The sequence below is a fragment of the Penaeus monodon genome, chromosome 16, assembly GCF_015228065.2.
Source record: "Penaeus monodon isolate SGIC_2016 chromosome 16, NSTDA_Pmon_1, whole genome shotgun sequence".
Lineage (NCBI taxonomy): Eukaryota > Metazoa > Arthropoda > Malacostraca > Decapoda > Penaeidae > Penaeus > Penaeus monodon.
Window position 1 is genome coordinate 48,416,585 of NC_051401.1, and position 17,500 is coordinate 48,434,084.

General features: G+C 41.7%; 5 protein-coding genes across 7 annotated transcripts in view; all 5 read right to left on the reverse strand.

Annotated features, from left to right (window-relative positions):
* LOC119583087 overlaps positions 1 to 1,661 on the reverse strand; it is a 2,918-nt gene extending 1,257 nt beyond the window's left edge. Inside the window, exons 1-3 of the mRNA XM_037931594.1 lie at positions 1,611 to 1,661; positions 1,441 to 1,499; positions 1 to 744 (exon numbers count right to left, since the gene is read on the reverse strand). The exon at positions 1 to 744 is cut by the window's left edge and continues 35 nt beyond it. Coding sequence (XP_037787522.1) covers positions 1 to 744; positions 1,441 to 1,499; positions 1,611 to 1,661 — 854 coding nt within the window. The remainder of the gene's footprint in view (positions 745 to 1,440; positions 1,500 to 1,610) is intronic.
* A 1,282-nt stretch (positions 1,662 to 2,943) lies between these two features.
* Positions 2,944 to 4,858, reverse strand: LOC119582892. The gene is made up of 4 exons (XM_037931398.1): positions 4,173 to 4,858; positions 3,891 to 4,028; positions 3,389 to 3,630; positions 2,944 to 3,058 (listed from the first exon to the last, which is right to left on the reverse strand). The coding sequence occupies exons 1-4, from the start codon at positions 4,753 to 4,755 to the stop codon at positions 3,023 to 3,025; spliced, it is 999 nt and encodes a 332-aa protein (XP_037787326.1). The 5' UTR covers positions 4,756 to 4,858; the 3' UTR covers positions 2,944 to 3,022.
* A 2,139-nt stretch (positions 4,859 to 6,997) lies between these two features.
* LOC119582894 lies at positions 6,998 to 9,028 on the reverse strand. Of its 2 annotated transcripts, none has more exons than XM_037931401.1 (4): positions 8,320 to 9,028; positions 8,038 to 8,172; positions 7,532 to 7,773; positions 6,998 to 7,207 (listed from the first exon to the last, which is right to left on the reverse strand). In XM_037931401.1, exons 1-4 carry the CDS (start codon positions 8,900 to 8,902, stop codon positions 7,172 to 7,174), a joined length of 996 nt encoding a protein of 331 aa, XP_037787329.1. In that variant the 5' UTR covers positions 8,903 to 9,028; the 3' UTR covers positions 6,998 to 7,171. The 2 variants fall into 2 exon arrangements, with proteins under 2 accessions (XP_037787329.1, XP_037787328.1); XM_037931400.1 differs by having other exon boundaries at positions 8,038 to 8,175.
* Positions 9,029 to 11,222: 2,194 nt separating this feature from the next.
* LOC119582893 lies at positions 11,223 to 13,182 on the reverse strand. Its single transcript, XM_037931399.1, has 4 exons — positions 12,519 to 13,182; positions 12,237 to 12,374; positions 11,735 to 11,976; positions 11,223 to 11,404 (listed from the first exon to the last, which is right to left on the reverse strand). Exons 1-4 carry the CDS (start codon positions 13,099 to 13,101, stop codon positions 11,369 to 11,371), a joined length of 999 nt encoding a protein of 332 aa, XP_037787327.1. The 5' UTR covers positions 13,102 to 13,182; the 3' UTR covers positions 11,223 to 11,368.
* Positions 13,183 to 15,339: 2,157 nt separating this feature from the next.
* LOC119582895 overlaps positions 15,340 to 17,500 on the reverse strand; it is an 11,126-nt gene continuing 8,965 nt past the window's right edge. The window contains exons 1-4 of one of the 2 annotated variants that reach the window (XM_037931402.1): positions 16,669 to 17,365; positions 16,387 to 16,524; positions 15,883 to 16,124; positions 15,340 to 15,558 (exon numbers count right to left, since the gene is read on the reverse strand). In XM_037931402.1, the coding sequence (XP_037787330.1) occupies positions 15,523 to 15,558; positions 15,883 to 16,124; positions 16,387 to 16,524; positions 16,669 to 17,251 (999 nt within the window). In that variant the 5' untranslated portion in view covers positions 17,252 to 17,365 and the 3' untranslated portion in view covers positions 15,340 to 15,522. Of the gene's footprint in view, positions 15,559 to 15,882; positions 16,125 to 16,386; positions 16,525 to 16,668; positions 17,366 to 17,500 lie in introns of those variants that run through there. The other variant, XM_037931403.1, reaches the window with a different exon arrangement.

Genomic DNA, 17,500 nt, shown 5'->3' on the forward strand with positions numbered 1-17,500 from the left:
TCGAAGAAGGAGCGTCGTTTACTGTCTTCTGTCAGTTGCTTTTCCCCCGATGCCTCGTGGTCGTCTTTCTGAGGTCGTGTTCCTGTCGTTCCCTTGTGGTCGGGAACGTCCTCTCCGCACTCGAGTCCGCCTTCTGCCAAAATTTCATCCTGCGCCTCTTCTCCCTTGGCTTCCTCCGTTTTCTGCTCTTCCTCGAACTCCTCCTCCCCCTTGAGCTCCTCCTCCAGCAGCTGGTCGATCGTGGGAACGAGTTCCTCCGGCCTCGCTCGTAGGTCGTCGTGCGTGTCCCTCGCCGTGTCCTGGTCCCTCCTCCCCTCGGCGATGGCCCTCGACAGCGTGCGGCGGACGAGCTTGACGGATGCCTTGCGGGAGGGACACCTGCTCAGCTCCTCCCTCAGCTCGTACAGGGCGGCCATCACGCTCTGCAGGAACTCGTCGTCCTGGCCGCTCTCCCGTAGTTTCCGGCAGATGAGGGCCGTGAGCGTGTCCTGGCCTTTCGGCGGCATCCTGCGGCAGGAGTGTCTGGCGGTGGGAGAGATGTCACCCATGTGTGCGCTGGCGGCGGTGCGGAAGGCAAGTGGCTGGTCGGGAGTCGCTGGACGTGCGGTTCGTGCGCCTCGCTTATCCAGGACGTTCGTTGGGAGCGCTGCTTGCTCGACTACCACAGATGTGCTCCAAGAGGTCTTATATACACACTTCGGTGGCGTTATCAGGCACGTTCCGAACTTGTTCGGGACGTGCCACCTGATTATTATTGTTTGGTTGATTAGAAAATTATATCTAATACACACACATTCAGTTACTAACATTCTTTGTTCTCCACTATTCACTCTTTTATTCTTCCTCTTTCAAATTTTCCTTCCATCCCGTTTTCTTCGTCTACGTTCGTCTATCGTCTTCTCTCTCTCCACTTCTTTCCTTCTATTCTCTTGCTCCCTCCTTCTCTCTTCCAACTTCTTACTCATCATGCCTTTCTTTCAACTATCTGCCTTTTCTTATCTTCTCCCTCTTTTCCTCTCCTCGCTTCTCCCTCATTCCCATCCGTCTTACACCTATCTCGTCTCTCTTCCTAGAACCTGATTATTATTCCTTTCCTCAAACCTTCCCTCACTCTCCATTTCCCTTCCTCTCTTTTATCTCTTCCTTTTTCCCCTCCCCTCTTTCATCTCTTCCTTTTTCCCCTCCCCACTTCAACCACTTTCCCTTTTCTCTCTTTCTTTCTCTTTTCCCTCCCTCTTCTCCACCTCTCTCCCCTTTCTCTCTTTCTCTCTTTCTCCTGCCCTTCCTCCACCTCGCCCCCTTTCCTACTTCCCATATGTGTCATCCTCAGTTTCATCACAAGGAAAAACTAATATACCGAAAAAATAAACATACAACGTCTATTAAGTCGAGTTCCGGCTGCTGGATTAAGGATATATTATGTTATTAATCTTATCTGACTTTTTCTCTACTTTTGGATAATACCAGACCTGGTTAATCTCATATAACGTTTTCCACTTCTTCGAACTTTAACTCATTTTATATCATGTGACTGAGTCATATTTATTTACTACTATTATTTTCTAAAGTCAGTTCATCTTCGCTACTAATGAAGAATCACAGTCACTTACATCAGTGGAATGAGAAGAGCGCTTTTTATTGCTGTCAGAATCACTCGCCATTACTACGGTTACTGTCAGAGTAAGGTTGGAGGTACTATTATTATCATTTTCGAAGGCAACAAGTATTATAATAATGATAATAGGAAAAATGATGATGTTGATAGTTATGATAATGATAATAATATCTAGCAAGACTCGTAGAAATTTCCACTCGAAAATAGGTATTTCTTTCCTCCTCTCTCCTTCTTCCACCTCCTCCTTCTCCCTCCCTTCTCCTCTCTCCCTCTTCCTCCCTTACTTTGCCATCCCCTTTCACTCCCAAGTCTTCCTTTGTTCACTCCTTCCATCTCATTTTAAGAACTACGTCTACCCTTCCTATATCCCTCTTTAAGTCTGTTCTTCCTTCCCCATCTTCCTTTTTTAAACCCCCCTCCTCCCCCCTTTCTCTCTTCCCCAAATACTCCTATTGTTTTTACTTTCCTTTACCCCCCTCCCCGCCCCCTCGGATTGTCGTGCAAATGATAAATATGCATAAATTGAAGTTCTAATTACTTCTGTGTGGTGTACTTGCCTATTAGGAGACAAATGATTATAATCAAATTAATGATAATAATAGTAATAGTAAATAAACATTGATAGTGATGAAGATGATAGTAATGACAGTGATAATAATAGTTGAAATATAAGTAGTAGTGATAATAACAATAATAACGCAATCTACTTATTACCTCCATTACTTTTCTTATCTCTGCTTCCTCATCGCTATCTACTGCTAATATTTCTGTTAAAAACAAAAGCGACTTACCTTCGCTACTCTACACTCTGTCGCTGCTTTCTTCACCTCACTACCTGATTTGTCAGTCTTATCGTATCATTACGAATCTCTTTGTTATGATGCATTTCTTTAACGCACACACACACACATATATACATACATACATACATATTTATTTTTGTATGTATATACATATATACATATATACATATATTTTTGTATGTATGTATATATACATATATACATACATACATATATATTTTTGTATGTATGTATATATATACATATATATATACATATATATGTGTGTGTGTGTGTGTCATTCCATGCCAATTGTCATTTTGTCCTAATCCATTTTCTTTTATTTTTACAGGTAACCGTTGGTGTTGCAAGGCAATATTGGTATGTGAGTAGCACGTGTTTACCTTTCATTTCATAGACAAATCAAAGAAATAATTGTTTTATAGAAAATATATTTCTAAGAAAATATACAGAAAATGTACGGTATATACAAATGTTATTTGAAAAAGATATATACAACATGGTGGATAAGACATTAGCATTATGAAACAGAAAATCTAAATTTTATGGCAACACAACAAGCACTAATACAATATGCAATGAAATACAAGATGCATCTATAAGATTATCCAAAGAGGATTCCAGGGAGTGTTTTTCTCATCTGAAAAATAAATAAATAAATAATAAAATAGAGTAAATAAAAAGAATAAACAAACAAATAAATAAGTAAATGCAAATAGAAAGTCGTGATAATTGACAGGGCTGTAAAGAAAACAATAACAATAGCAACATCAGGAATGTTATCAACAATAACAATAACAGCATCTACGAAAATAACAGAAGAGAGGAGGGAGGCAATGATGACCACAAAGTATAGGTATTGAGTGGATTTATAGATACATAAGAGAAGGTAACACCATAGTACAAACATACTCATAAATAAACGAGATAAAAAAGAAAAGAAAACAAAAAAGAAACCTGAATGTCTCACCTTAGATAAGACGTTCATGCACTCCCTCTGCTGCTCCTCCGGAACGGTCAGGATCACCAAAGACGCGTCTCTGTTCCTCTTCCTTCCCTTCCTGAGTCGCTTGCCTCCATCCAGTTCATCTGTGGTCATTTGGGTGTCCAGTTTCACTTTGAAGCCGTTCTTGAGCTTCGTCATGTGGTCAGCGTGGAACACTCCCAGTTTTGTGGACGTTTCGCCTTCTAGTTTGTAGAGAGCGCACTTGTCTGTGTGGAAATGAAAGATCTGTTGTGTAGCTTATCATTTTAGCATTATATTATCTCGCTTTCTTTACGAGTTTGTTATTCTTCCCGTGTCTCATTCAGAGTAAACTATATACAACATGGTGGCAATAATACTGAAAAAAAAGAAAGTAAAAGGTAATTGTCCCGGTAAGTTATAAAAGCTCAAGCTGAAGCTATACCAGAAACACTGATCATGTATATAACAAGCAAACGGAAACTGACATGCAGTATAAGCAACTTACTCTTCTCTATAACAAGTCTAACGGACATGATCTCTCTGTCTTCGTCTCCGTAAAAGTGTGAAAACGGGCGTCCTTTCTCAGGGAAAACCCTTTCGATCTGTACGCCGTGGAGAATCGCCGTCTCCTGGGTGTTTCCTCCTGTAGGATGTTGGGAAGATTTACCAATGTGGAAAGAGAAGAGACCTTTCATGTGCGAGATTCTATATACAAAGACATTCACTGACAGGGTATGAGAAGAGGAGAGAGGCGGAAAGAGAAAAGGAGTGAGAGATGGAGACTTACCTTTCCCGTCGCAAACATTATTTTCCTTCATAAGAATCGAAGAAGGAGCGTCGTTACTGTCTTCTATCAGTTGCTTTTCCCCCGATGCCTCGTGGTCGTCTTTCTGAGGTCGTGTTCCTGTCGTTCTCTTGTGGTCAGGAACGTCCTCTCCGCACTCGAGTCCGCCTTCTGCCAAAATTTCATCCTGCGCCTCTTCTCCCTTGGCTTCCTCCGTTTTCTGCTCTTTCTCGAACTCCTCCTCCCCCTTGAGCTCCTCCTCCAACAGCTGGTCGATCGTGGGGACGAGTTCCTCCGGCCTCGTTCGTAGGTCGTCGTGCGTGTCCCTCGCCGTGTCCTGGTCCCTCCTCCCCTCGGCGATGGCCCTCGACAGCGTGCGGCGGACGAGCTTGACGGATGCCTTGCGGGAGGGACACCTGCTCAGCTCCTCCTCAGCTCGTACAAGGGCGGCCATCACGCTCTGCAGGAACTCGTCGTCCTGGCCGCTCTCCCGTAGTTTCCGGCAGATGAGGGCCGTGAGCGTGTCCTGGCCTTTCGGCGGCATCCTGCGGCAGGAGTGTCTGGCGGTGGGAGAGATGTCACCCATGTGTGCGCTGGCGGCAGTGCGGAAGGCAAGTGGCTGGTCGGGAGTCGCTGGACGTGCGGTTCGTGCGCCTCGCTTATCCAGGACGTTCGTTGGGAGCGCTGCTTGCTCGACTACCACAGATGTGCTCCAAGAGGTTTATATACACACTTCGTGGCGTTATCAGGCACGTTCCGAACTTGTTCGGGACGTGCCACCTGATTATTATTGTTTGGTTGATTAGAAAATTATATCTAATACACACGCATTCAGTTACTAACATTCTTTGTTCTCCACTATTCACTCTTTTATTCTTCCTCTATCAAATTTTCCTTCCATCCCGTTTTCTTTGTCTATGTTTGTCTATCGTCTCTCTCTCCACTTCTTTCCTTCTATTCTCTTGCTCCCTCCTTCTCCCTCTTTTCCTCTCCTCGCTTCTCCCTCATTCCTGTCCGTCTTACACCTATCTCGTCTCTCTCTCTTCCTAGAACCTGATTATTATTCCTTTCCTAAACTTTCCCTCACTCTCCATTTCCCTTCCCCTCTTCATCTCTTCCTCTTTCCCCTCCCCACCTCAACCACTGTCCCCGTTCCCCTTCTTTCCCTTTCCCCTCCCTCTTCTCCACCTCTCTCCTCTTTCTCCCTCTCCCCTGCCCTTCCTCCACCTCGCCCCCTTCCCCCCTTCCCATATGTGTCATCCTCAGTTTCATCACAAGGAAAAAATAATATTCCGAAAAAATAAACATACTACGTCTATTAAGGCGAGTTCCGGCTGCTGGATTAAGGATATATTATGTTATTAATCTTATCTGACTTTTTCTTTACTTTTCGATAATACCAGACCTGGTTAATCTCAAGTAACGTTTTCCTCTTCTTCGAACTTTATCTCACCTTACATCATGTGACTGAGTCATATTTATTTACTACTATTATTTTCTAAAGTCAGTTCATCTTCGCTACTACTGATGAGTCACAATCACTTACATCAGTGGAATGAGAAGAGCGCGTTTGTATTGCTGTCAGTATCACTCGTCATTACTACGGTTACTGTCATAGTAAGATTGGAGGTGCTATTATCATCATTTTCAAAATAACTCGAGTATGATGATTAATGATAATAATAGCAGTGATAATACGAAGACAAGTATTATAATAATGATAATAATATCTAGCAAGACTCTTTGAAATTTCCACTCGAAAAGGAGCTACTTCTTTCCACCTCTCTCCTTCTTCCACCTACTCTTTCTCCCTCCCGCCTTCTCTCTCCCTCTTCCTCCCTTGCTTTGCCATCCCCTTTCACTCCCAAGTCTTCCTTTGTTCACTCCTTCCATCTCATTTTAAGAACTACATCCACCCTTCCTATATCCCTCTTTAAGTCTGTTCTTCCTTCCCCATCTTCCTTTTTTAAACCCCCTCCTCCCCCCTTTCCCTCTTCCCCTAATACTCCTATTGTTTTTACCTTCCTATAACCTCCTCCCCCTCTGATTGTCGTAAAAATGATAAATATGCATAAATTGAAGGTCTAATTACTTCTGTGTGGTGTACTTGCCTATTAGAAGAAAAATGATTATAATGAAATTGATGATAATAATAGTAATAGTAAATAAAGATTTATAGTGATGATAATGATAGCAATGATAGTGATAATAATTGAAATATAAGTAGTAGTGATAATAACAATAATAACGCAGATCTACTCATTACCTCCATTACTTTTCTTATCTCTGCTTCCTCATCGCTATCCACTGCTAATATTTCTGTTAAAAACAAAAGCGACTTACCTTCGCTACTCTGCACTCTGTCGCTGCTTTCTTCACCTCACTACCTGATTTGTCAGTCTTATCTTATCATTGCGACTCTCCTTGTTATGATGCATTTCTTTAACACACACACACATATATATACATACATACATCTATATTTTTGTATGTATGTATGTATATACATATATACATACATACATACATATATATTTTTGTATGTATGTATATATATATACATATATACATACATACATATATGTTTGTATGTATGTATATATATATATATATATATATATATATATATATATATATATATATATATATCTGTGTGTGTGTCTGTCTGTTTGTGTGTGTCTGTATGTGTCATTCCATGCCAATTGTCATTTTGTCCTAATCCCTTTTCTTTTATTTTTACAGGTAACCGTTGTGTTGCAAGGCAATATTGGTATGTGAGTAGCACGTGCTTGCCTTTCATTTCATAGACAAATCAAAGAAATAATTGTTTTATAGAAAATATATTTCTAAGAAAATATACAGAAAATGTACGGTATATACAAATGTTATTTGAAAAAGATATATACAACATGGTGGATAAAACATTAGCATTATGAAACAGAAAATCTAAATTTTATGGCAACACAACAAGCACTAATACAATATACAATGCATCTACAAGATTATCCAAAGAGGATTCCAGGGAGTGTTTTTCTCATCTGAAAAATAAATAAATAAAATAATAAAATTAAGTACATAAAAATAAACAAATAAATTAGTAAATGCAAATAGAAAGTCGTGATAATTGACAGGGTTGTAAAGAAAACAATAACAATAACAACATCAGGAATGTTATCAACAATAACAATAACAGCATCTACGAAAATAACAGAAGAGAGGAGGGAGGCAATGATGACCACAAAGTATATGTATGGAGTGGATTTATGGATACATAAGAGAAGGTAACACCATAGTACAAACATACTCATAAATAAACGAGATAAAAAAGAAAAGAAAACAAAAAAGAAACCTGAATGTCTCACTTTAGATAAGACGTTCATGCACTCCCTCTGCTGCTCCTCCGGAACGGTCAGGATCACCAAAGACGCGTCTCTGTTCCTCTTCCTTCCCTTCCTGAGTCGCTTGCCTCCATCCAGTTCATCTGTGGTCATTTGGGTGTCCAGTTTCACTTTGAAGCCGTTCTTGAGCTTCGTCATGTGGTCAGCGTGGAACACTCCCAGTTTTGTGGACGTTTCGCCTTCTAGTTTGTAGAGAGCGCACTTGTCTGTGTGGAAATGAAAGATCTGTTGTGCAGCTTATCATTTTAGCATTATATTATCTCGCTTTCTTTACGATTTTGGGTTATTCTTCCCGTGTCTCATTCAGAGTAAACTATAAACAACATGGTAAGAATAATACTGAAAAGAAAGAAAGAGTAAAAGGTAATTGTCCCGGTAAGTTATAAAAGCTCAAGTTGAAGCTATACCAGAAACACTGATCATGTATATAACAAGCAAACGGAAACTGACATGCAGTATAAGCAACTCACTCTTCTCTATAACAAGCCTAATGGACATGATCTCTCTGTCTTCGTCTCCGTAAAAGTGTGAGAACGGGCGTCCTTTCTCAGGGAAAACCCTTTCGATCTGTACCCCGTTGAGAATCGCCGTCTCCTGGGTGTTTCCTCCTGTAGGATGTTGGGAAGATTTACCAATGAGGAAAGAGGGGAGACCTTTCATGTGCGAGATTCTATATACAAAGACATTCACTGACAGGGTATGAGAAGAGGAGAGAGGCGGAAAGAGAAAAGGAGTGAGAGATGGAGACTTACCTTTCCCGTCGCAAACATTATTTTCCTTCATAAGAATCGAAGAAGGAGCGTCGTTACTGTCTTCTATCAGTTGCTTTTCCCCCGATGCCTCGTGGTCGTCTTTCTGAGGTCGTGTTCCTGTCGTTCTCTTGTGGTCAGGAACGTCCTCTCCGCACTCGAGTCCGCCTTCTGCCAAAATTTCATCCTGCGCCTCTTCTCCCTTGGCTTCCTCCGCTTTCTGCTCTTCCTCGAACTCCTCCTCCCCCTTGAGCTCCTCCTCCAGCAGCTGGTCGATCGTGGGAACGAGTTCCTCCGGCCTCGCTCGTAGGTCGTCGTGCGTGTCCCTCGCCGTGTCCTGGTCCCTCCTCCCCTCGGCGATGGCCCTCGACAGCGTGCGGCGGACGAGCTTGACGGATGCCTTGCGGGAGGGACACCTACTCAGCTCCTCCCTCAGCTCGTACAGGGCGGCCATCACGCTCTGCAGGAACTCGTCGTCCTGGCCGCTCTCCCGTAGTTTCCGGCAGATGAGGGCCGTGAGCGTGTCCTGGCCTTTCGGCGGCATCCTGCGGCAGGAGTGTCTGGCGGGGGGAGAGATGTCACCCATGTGTGCGCTGGCGGCGGTGCGGAAGGCAAGTGGCTGGTCGGGAGTCGCTGGACGTGCGGTTCGTGCGCCTCGCTTATCCAGGGACGTTCGTTGGGAGCGCTGCTTGCTCGACTACCACAGATGTGCTCCAAGAGGTCTTATATACACACTTTGGTGGCGTTATCAGGCACGTTCCGAACTTGTTCGGGACGTGCCACCTGATTATTATTGTTTGGTTGATTAGAAAATTATATCTAATACACACGCATTCAGTTTCTAACATTCTTTGTTCTCCACTATTCACTCTTTTATTCTTCCTCTTTCAAATTTTCCTTCCATCCCGTTTTCTTCGTCTACGTTCGTCTATCGTCTTCTCTCTCTCCACTTCTTTCCTTCAATTCTCTTGCTCCCTCCTTCTCTCTCTTCCAACTTCTTACTCATCATGCCTTTCTTTCAACTATCTGCCTTTTCTTATCTTCTCCCTCTTTTCCTCTCCTCGCTTCTCCCTCATTCCCATCCGTCTTACACCTATCTCGTCTCTCTTCCTAGAACATGATTATTATTCCTTTCCTCAAACCTTCCCTCACTCTCCATTTCCCTTCTCCTCTTTTATCTCTTCCTTTTTCCCCTCCCCTCTTTCATCTCTTCCTTTTTCCCCTCCCCACTTCAACCACTTTCCCCTTTCTCTCTTTCTTTTTCTTTTCCCTCCCTCTTCTCCACCTCTCTCCCCTTTCTCTCTTTCTCCTGCCCTTCCTTCACCTCGCCCCCTTCCCCCCTTCCCATACGTGTCATCCTCAGTTTCATCACAAGGAAGAACTAATATACCGAAAAAATAAACATACAACGTCTATTAAGTCGAGTTCCGGCTGCTGGATTAAGGATATATTATGTTATTAATCTTATCTGACTTTTTCTCTACTTTTGGATAATACCAGACCTGGTTAATCTCAAGTAACGTTTTCCATTTCTTCGAACTTTAACTCATTTTATATCATGTGACTGAGTCATATTTATTTATTATTATTATTTTCTAAAGTCAATTCGTCATCTTCGCTACTACTGATGAGTCACAGCCACTTACATCAGTGGAATGAGAAGAGCGCTTTTTATTGCTGTCAGAATCACTCGCCATTACTACGGTTACTGTCATAGTAAGATTGGAGGTGCTATTATCATCATTTTCAAAATAACTCAAGTATGATGATTAATGATAATAGCAGTGATAATACAAAGACAAGTATTATAATAATGATAATAAGAAAAATGAAGATGATGATAGTTATGATAATGATAATAATATCTAGCAAGACTCGTAGAAATTTCCACTCGAAAAGGATGTACTTCTTTCCTCCTCTCTCCTTCTTCCTCCCTTGCTTTGCCATCCCCTTTCACTCCCAAGTCTTCCTTTGTTCACTCTTTCCATATTATTTTAAGAACTACATCTACCCTTCCTATATCCCTCGTTAAGTCTGTTCTTCCTCACCCATCTTCCTTTTTTAAACCCCCCTCCTCCCCCCTTTCTCTCTTCCCCTCGGATTGTCGTGCAAATGATAAATATGCATAAATTGAAGTTCTAATTACTTCTGTGTGGTGTACTTGCCTATTAGGAGACAAATTATTATAATCAAATTAATGATAATAATAATAGTAATAGTAAATAAAGATTGATAGTGATGATAATGATAGTAATGACAGTGATAATGATTGAAATATAAGTAGTAGCGATAACAATAATAACGCAGATCTACTTATTACCTCCATTACTTTTCTTATCTCTGGTTCCTCATCGCTATCTACTGCTAATATTTCTGTTAAAAACAAAAGCGATTTACCTTCGTTACTCTGCACTCTCTCGCTGCTTTCTTCACCTCACTACCTGATTTGTCAGCCTTATCTTATCATTACGAATCTCTTTGTTATGATGCATTTCTTTAACGCACGCACACACACACATATATACACACATACATACATATATATTTTTGTATGTATGTATATATATACATATATACATACATATATATGTATATATATACATACATAAATATATATATGTATATATATATATATATATATATATATATATATATATATATATATATCTGTGTGTGTGTGTGTGTCTGTTTGTGTGTGTGTGTCTGTTTGTGTGTGTCTGTGTGTGTGTCATTCCATGCCAATTGTCATTTTGTCCTAATCCATTTTCTTTTATTTTTACAGGTAACCGTTGTGTTGCAAGGCAATATTGGTATGTGAGTAGCACGTGTTTACCTTTCATTTCATAGACAAATCAAAGAAATAATTTTTATAGAAAATATATTTCTAAGAAAATATACAGAAAATGTACGGTATATACAAATGTTATTTGAAAAAGATATATACAACATGGTGGATAAGACATTAGCATTATGAAACAGAAAATCTAAATTATATGGCAACACAACAAGCACTAATACAATATACAATGAAATACAAGATGCATCTATAAGATTATCCAAAGAGGATTCCAGGGAGTGTTTTTCTCATCTGAAAAATAAATAAATAAATAATAAAATAGAGTAAATAAAAAGAATAAACAAACAAATAAATAAGTAAATGCAAATAGAAAGTCGTGATAATTGACAGGGTTGTAAAGAAAACAATAACAATAGCAACATCAGGAATGTTATCAACAATAACAATAACAGCATCTACGAAAATAACAAAAGAGAGGAGGGAGGCAATGATGACCACAAAGTATAGGTATTGAGTGGATTTATAGATACATAAGAGAAGGTAACACCATAGTACAAACATACTCATAAATAAACGAGATAAAAAAGAAAAGAAAACAAAAAAGAAACCTGAATGTCTCACCTTAGATAAGACGTTCATGCACTCCCTCTGCTGCTCCTCCGGAACGGTCAGGATCACCAAAGACGCGTCTCTGTTCCTCTTCCTTCCCTTCCTGAGTCGCTTGCCTCCATCCAGTTCATCTGTGGTCATTTGGGTGTCCAGTTTCACTTTGAAGCCGTTCTTGAGCTTCGTCATGTGGTCAGCGTGGAACACTCCCAGTTTTGTGGACGTTTCGCCTTCTAGTTTGTAGAGAGCGCACTTGTCTGTGTGGAAATGAAAGATCTGTTGTGTAGCTTATCATTTTAGCATTATATTATCTCGCTTTCTTTACGAGTTTGTTATTCTTCCCGTGTCTCATTCAGAGTAAACTATAACCAACATGGTAAGAATAATACTGAAAAAAGAAAGAGTAAAAGGTAATTGTCCCGGTAAGTTATAAAAGCTCAAGTTGAGGCTACACCAGAAACACTGATCATGTATATAACAAGCAAACGGAAACTGACATGCAGTATAAGCAACTCACTCTTCTCCATAACAAGCCTAATGGACATGATCTCTCTGTCTTCGTCTCCGTAAAAGTGTGAAAACGGGCGTCCTTTCTCAGGGAAAACCCTTTCGATCTGTACCCCGTTGAGAATCGCCGTCTCCTGGGTGTTTCCTCCTGTAGGATGTTGGGAAGATTTACCAATGTGGAAAGAGAAGAGACCTTTCATGTGCGAGATTCTATATACAAAGACATTCACTGACAGGGTATGAGAAGAGGAGAGAGGCGGAAAGAGAAAAGGAGTGAGAGATGGAGACTTACCTTTCCCGTCGCAAACATTATTTTCCTTCATAAGAATCGAAGAAGGAGCGTCGTTACTGTCTTCTATCAGTTGCTTTTCCCCCGATGCCTCGTGGTCGTCTTTCTGAGGTCGTGTTCCTGTCGTTCTCTTGTGGTCAGGAACGTCTTCTCCGCACTCGAGTCCGCCTTCTGCCAAAATTTCATCCTGCGCCTCTTCTCCCTTGGCTTCCTCCGTTTTCTGCTCTTTCTCAAACTCCTCCTCCCCCTTGAGCTCCTCCTCCAACAGCTGGTCGATCGTGGGAACGAGTTCCTCCGGCCTCGCTCGTAGGTCGTCGTGCGTGTCCCTCGCCGTGTCCTGGTCCCTCCTCCCCTCGGCGATGGCCCTCGACAGCGTGCGGCGGACGAGCTTGACGGATGCCTTGCGGGAGGGACACCTACTCAGCTCCTCCCTCAGCTCGTACAGGGCGGCCATCACACTCTGCAGGAACTCGTCGTCCTGGCCGCTCTCCCGTAGTTTCCGGCAGATGAGGGCCGTGAGCGTGTCCTGGCCTTTCGGCGGCATCCTGCGGCAGGAGTGTCTGGCGGGGGGAGAGATGTCACCCATGTGTGCGCTGGCGGCGGTGCGGAAGGCAAGTGGCTGGTGGGGAGTCGCTGGACGTGCGCTTCGTGCGCCTCGCTTATCCAGGACGTTCGTTGGGAGCGCTGCTTGCTCGACTACCACAGATGTGCTCCAAGAGGTCTTATATACACACTTCGGTGGCGTTATCAGGCACGTTCCGAACTTGTTCGGGACGTGCCACCTGATTATTATTGTTTGATTGATTAGAAAATTATTTCTAATACACACACATTCAGTTACTGACATTCTTTGTTCTCCACTATTCACTCTTTTGTTCTTCCTCTTTCAAATTTTCCTTCCATCCCGTTTTCTTCGTCTACGTTCGTCTATCGTCTTCTCTCTCTCCACTTCTTTCCTTCAATTCTCTTGCTCCCTCCTTCTCTCTCTCCCAATTTCTTACTCTTCATGCCTTTCTTTCAACTATCTGCATTTTCTTATCTTCTCCCTCTTTTCCTCTCCTCGCTTCTCCCTCATTCCTGTCTGTCTTACACCTATCTCGTCTCTCTCTCTTCCTAGAACATGATTATTATTCCTTTCCTTAAACCTTCCCTCACTCTCCATTTCCCTTCCCCTCTTCCATATCTTCCACTTTCCCCGTTCCCCTTCTTTCCCTTTTCCCTCCCTCTTCTCCACCTCTCTCCCCTTTCTCTCTTTCTTCCTCTCCCCTGCCCTTCCTTCACCTCGCCCCCTTCCCATAAGTGTCATCCTCAGTTTCATCACAAGGAAGAACTAACATACCGAAAAAATAAACATACTACGTCTATTAAGTCGAGTTCCGGCTGCTGGATTAAGGATATATTATGTTATTAATCTTATCTGACTTTTTCTCTACTTTTGGATAATACCAGACTTGGTTAATCTCAAGTAACGTTTTCAACTTCTTCGAACATTAACTCATTTTCTATCATGTGACTGAGTCATATTTATTTATTATTATTATTTTCTAAAGTCAATTCGTCATCTTCGCTACTACTGATGAGTCACAGTCACTTACATCAGTGGAATGAGAAGAGCGCGTTTGTATTGCTGTCAGTATCACTCGCCATTACTACGGTTACTGTCATAGTAAGATTGGAGGTGCTATTATCATCATTTTCAAAATAACTCAGGTATGATGATTAATGATAATAATAGCAGTGATAATACGAAGACAAGTATTATAATAATAATAATATCTAGCAAGACTCTTTGAAATTTCCACTCGAAAAGGAGCTACTTCTTTCCACCTCTCTCCTTCTTCCACCTACTCCTTCTCCCTCCCTTCTCCTCTCTCCCTCTTCCTCCCTTGCTTTGCCATCCCCTTTCACTCCCAAGTCTTCCTTTGTTCACTCCTTCCATCTCATTTTAAGAACTACATCTACCCTTCCTATATCCCTCTTTAAGTCTGTTCTTCCTTCCCCATCTTCCTTTTTTAAACCCCCTCCTCCCCCCTTTCCCTCTTCCCCTAATACTCCTATTGTTTTTACTTTCCTTCACCCCCCCCCCCGCCCCCTCGGATTGTCGTGTAAATGATAAATATGCATAAATTGAAGGTCTAATTACTTCTGTGTGGTGTACTTGCCTATTAGGAGAAAAATGATTATAATGAAATTGATGATAATAATAATAATAGTAAATAAAGATTGATAGTGATGAAGATGATAGTAATGACAGTGATAATAATAGTTGAAATATAAGTAGTAGTGATAATAACAATAATAACGCAATCTACTTATTACCTCCATTACTTTTCTTATCTCTGCTTCCTCATCGCTATCTACTGCTAATATTTCTGTTAAAAACAAAAGCGACTTACCTTCGCTACTCTACACTCTGTCGCTGCTTTCTTCACCTCACTACCTGATTTGTCAGTCTTATCGTATCATTACGAATCTCTTTGTTATGATGCATTTCTTTAACGCACACACACACACATACATACATACATACATACATATTTATTTTTGTATGTATATACATATATACATATATACATATATTTTTGTATGTATGTATATATACATATATACATACATACATATATATTTTTGTATGTATGTATATATATACATATATACATACATATATATGTGTGTGTGTGTGTGTGTGATTCCATGCCAATTGTCATTTTGTCCTAATCCCTTTTCTTTTATTTTTACAGGTAACCGTTGGTGTTGCAAGGCAATATTGGTATGTGAGTAGCACGTGCTTGCCTTTCATTTCATAGACGAATCAAAGAAATAATTGTTTTATAGAAAATATATTTCTAAGAAAATATACAGAAAATGTACGGTATATACAAATGTTATTTGGAAAAGATATATACAACATGGTGGATAAGACATTAGCATTATGAAACAGAAAATCTAAACTAACACAACAAGCACTAATACAATATACAATGAAATACAAGATGCATCTACAAGATTATCCAAAGAGGATTCCAGGGAGTGTTTTTCTCATCTGAAAAATAAATAAATAAAATAATAAAATTAAGTACATAAAAATAAACAAATAAATTAGTAAATGCAAATAGAAAGTCGTGATAATTGACAGGGTTGTAAAGAAAACAATAACAATAACAACATTAGGAATGTTATCAACAATAACAATAACAGCATCTACGAAAATAACAGAAGAGAGGAGGGAGGCAATGATGACCACAAAGTATAGGTATTGAGTGAATTTATAGATACATAAGAGAAGGTAACACCATAATACAAAAATACTCATAAATAAACGAGATAAAAAAGAAAAGAAAACAAAAAAGAAACCTGAATGTCTCACCTTAGATAAGACGTTCATGCACTCCCTCTGCTGCTCCTCCGGAACGGTCAGGATCACCAAAGACGCGTCTCTGTTCCTCTTCCTTCCCTTCCTGAGTCGCTTGCCTCCATCCAGTTCATCTGTGGTCATTTGGGTGTCCAGTTTCACTTTGAAGCCGTTCTTGAGCTTCGTCATGTGGTCAGCGTGGAACACTCCCAGTTTTGTGGACGTTTCGCCTTCTAGTTTGTAGAGAGCGCACTTGTCTGTGTGGAAATGAAAGATCTGTTGTGCAGCTTATCATTTTAGCATTATATTATCTCGCTTTCTTTACGAGTTTGTTATTCTTCCCGTGTCTCATTCAGAGTAAACTATAAACAACATGGTAAGAATAATACTGAAAAGAAAGAAAGAGTAAAAGGTAATTGTCCCGGTAAGTTATAAAAGCTCAAGTTGAAGCTATACCAGAAACACTGATCATGTATATAACAAGCAAACGGAAACTGACATGCAGTATAAGCAACTCACTCCTCTCTATAACAAGCCTAATGGACATGATCTCTCTGTCTTCGTCTCCGTAAAAGTGTGAGAACGGGCGTCCTTTCTCAGGGAAAACCCTTTCGATCTGTACGCCATGGAGAATCGCCGTCTCCTGGGTGTTTCCTCCTGTAGGATGTTGGGAAGATTTACCAATGAGGAAAGAGGGGAGACCTTTCATGTGCGAGATTCTATATACAAAGACATTCACTGACAGGGTATGAGAAGAGGAGAGAGGCGGAAAGAGAAAAGGAGTGAGAGATGGAGACTTACCTTTCCCGTCGCAAACATTATTTTCCTTCATAAGAATCGAAGAAGGAGCGTCGTTACTGTCTTCTATCAGTTGCTTTTCCCCCGATGCCTCGTGGTCGTCTTTCTGAGGTCGTGTTCCTGTCGTTCTCTTGTGGTCAGGAACGTCTTCTCCGCACTCGAGTCCGCCTTCTGCCAAAATTTCTTCCTGCGTCTCTTCTCCCTTGGCTTCCTCCGTTTTCTGCTCTTTCTCGAACTCCTCCTCCCCCTTGAGCTCCTCCTCCAACAGCTGGTCGATCGTGGGGACGAGTTCCTCCGGCCTCGTTCGTAGGTCGTCCTGCGTGTCCCTCGCCGTGTCCTGGTCCCTCCTCCCCTCGGCGATGGCCCTCGACAGCGTGCGGCGGACGAGCTTGACGGATGCCTTGCGGGAGGGACACCTGCTCAGCTCCTCCCTCAGCTCGTACAGGGCGGCCATCACGCTCTGCAGGAACTCGTCGTCCTGGCCGCTCTCCCGTAGTTTCCGGCAGATGAGGGCCGTGAGCGTGTCCTGGCCTTTCGGCGGCATCCTGCGGCAGGAGTGTCTGGCGGTGGGAGAGATGTCACCCATGTGTGCGCTGGCGGCAGTGCGGAAGGCAAGTGGCTGGTCGGGAGTCGCTGGACGTGCGGTTCGTGCGCCTCGCTTATCCAGGACGTTCGTTGGGAGCGCTGCTTGCTCGACTACCACAGATGTGCTCCAAGAGGTCTTATATACACACTTCGGTGGCGTTATCAGGCATGTCCTGAACTTGCTCGGAACGTGCCACCTGATTATTATTGTTTGATTGATTAGAAAATTATATCTAATACACACACATTC

Excerpts from the sequence above, each read along its gene's own strand:
- LOC119582892 (XM_037931398.1), bottom strand. The coding sequence starts at position 4,755 with ATGGGTGACATCTCTCCCACCGCCAGACACTCCTGCCGCAGGATGCCG. Across the intron at positions 4,029-4,172 it reads TAATGTTTGCGACGGGAAAG|GAGGAAACACCCAGGAGACG; the intron begins GTAAGTCTCCAT and ends AACATCCTACAG. Across the intron at positions 3,059-3,388 it reads GCATGAACGTCTTATCTAAG|ATGAGAAAAACACTCCCTGG; the intron begins GTGAGACATTCA and ends TTTATTTTTCAG.
- LOC119582894 (XM_037931400.1), bottom strand. The coding sequence starts at position 8,902 with ATGGGTGACATCTCTCCCCCCGCCAGACACTCCTGCCGCAGGATGCCG. Across the intron at positions 7,774-8,037 it reads TAGGCTTGTTATAGAGAAGA|ACAAGTGCGCTCTCTACAAA; the intron begins GTGAGTTGCTTA and ends ATTTCCACACAG. Across the intron at positions 7,208-7,531 it reads GCATGAACGTCTTATCTAAA|ATGAGAAAAACACTCCCTGG; the intron begins GTGAGACATTCA and ends TTTATTTTTCAG.
- LOC119582893 (XM_037931399.1), bottom strand. The coding sequence starts at position 13,101 with ATGGGTGACATCTCTCCCCCCGCCAGACACTCCTGCCGCAGGATGCCG. Across the intron at positions 12,375-12,518 it reads TAATGTTTGCGACGGGAAAG|GAGGAAACACCCAGGAGACG; the intron begins GTAAGTCTCCAT and ends AACATCCTACAG. Across the intron at positions 11,405-11,734 it reads GCATGAACGTCTTATCTAAG|ATGAGAAAAACACTCCCTGG; the intron begins GTGAGACATTCA and ends TTTATTTTTCAG.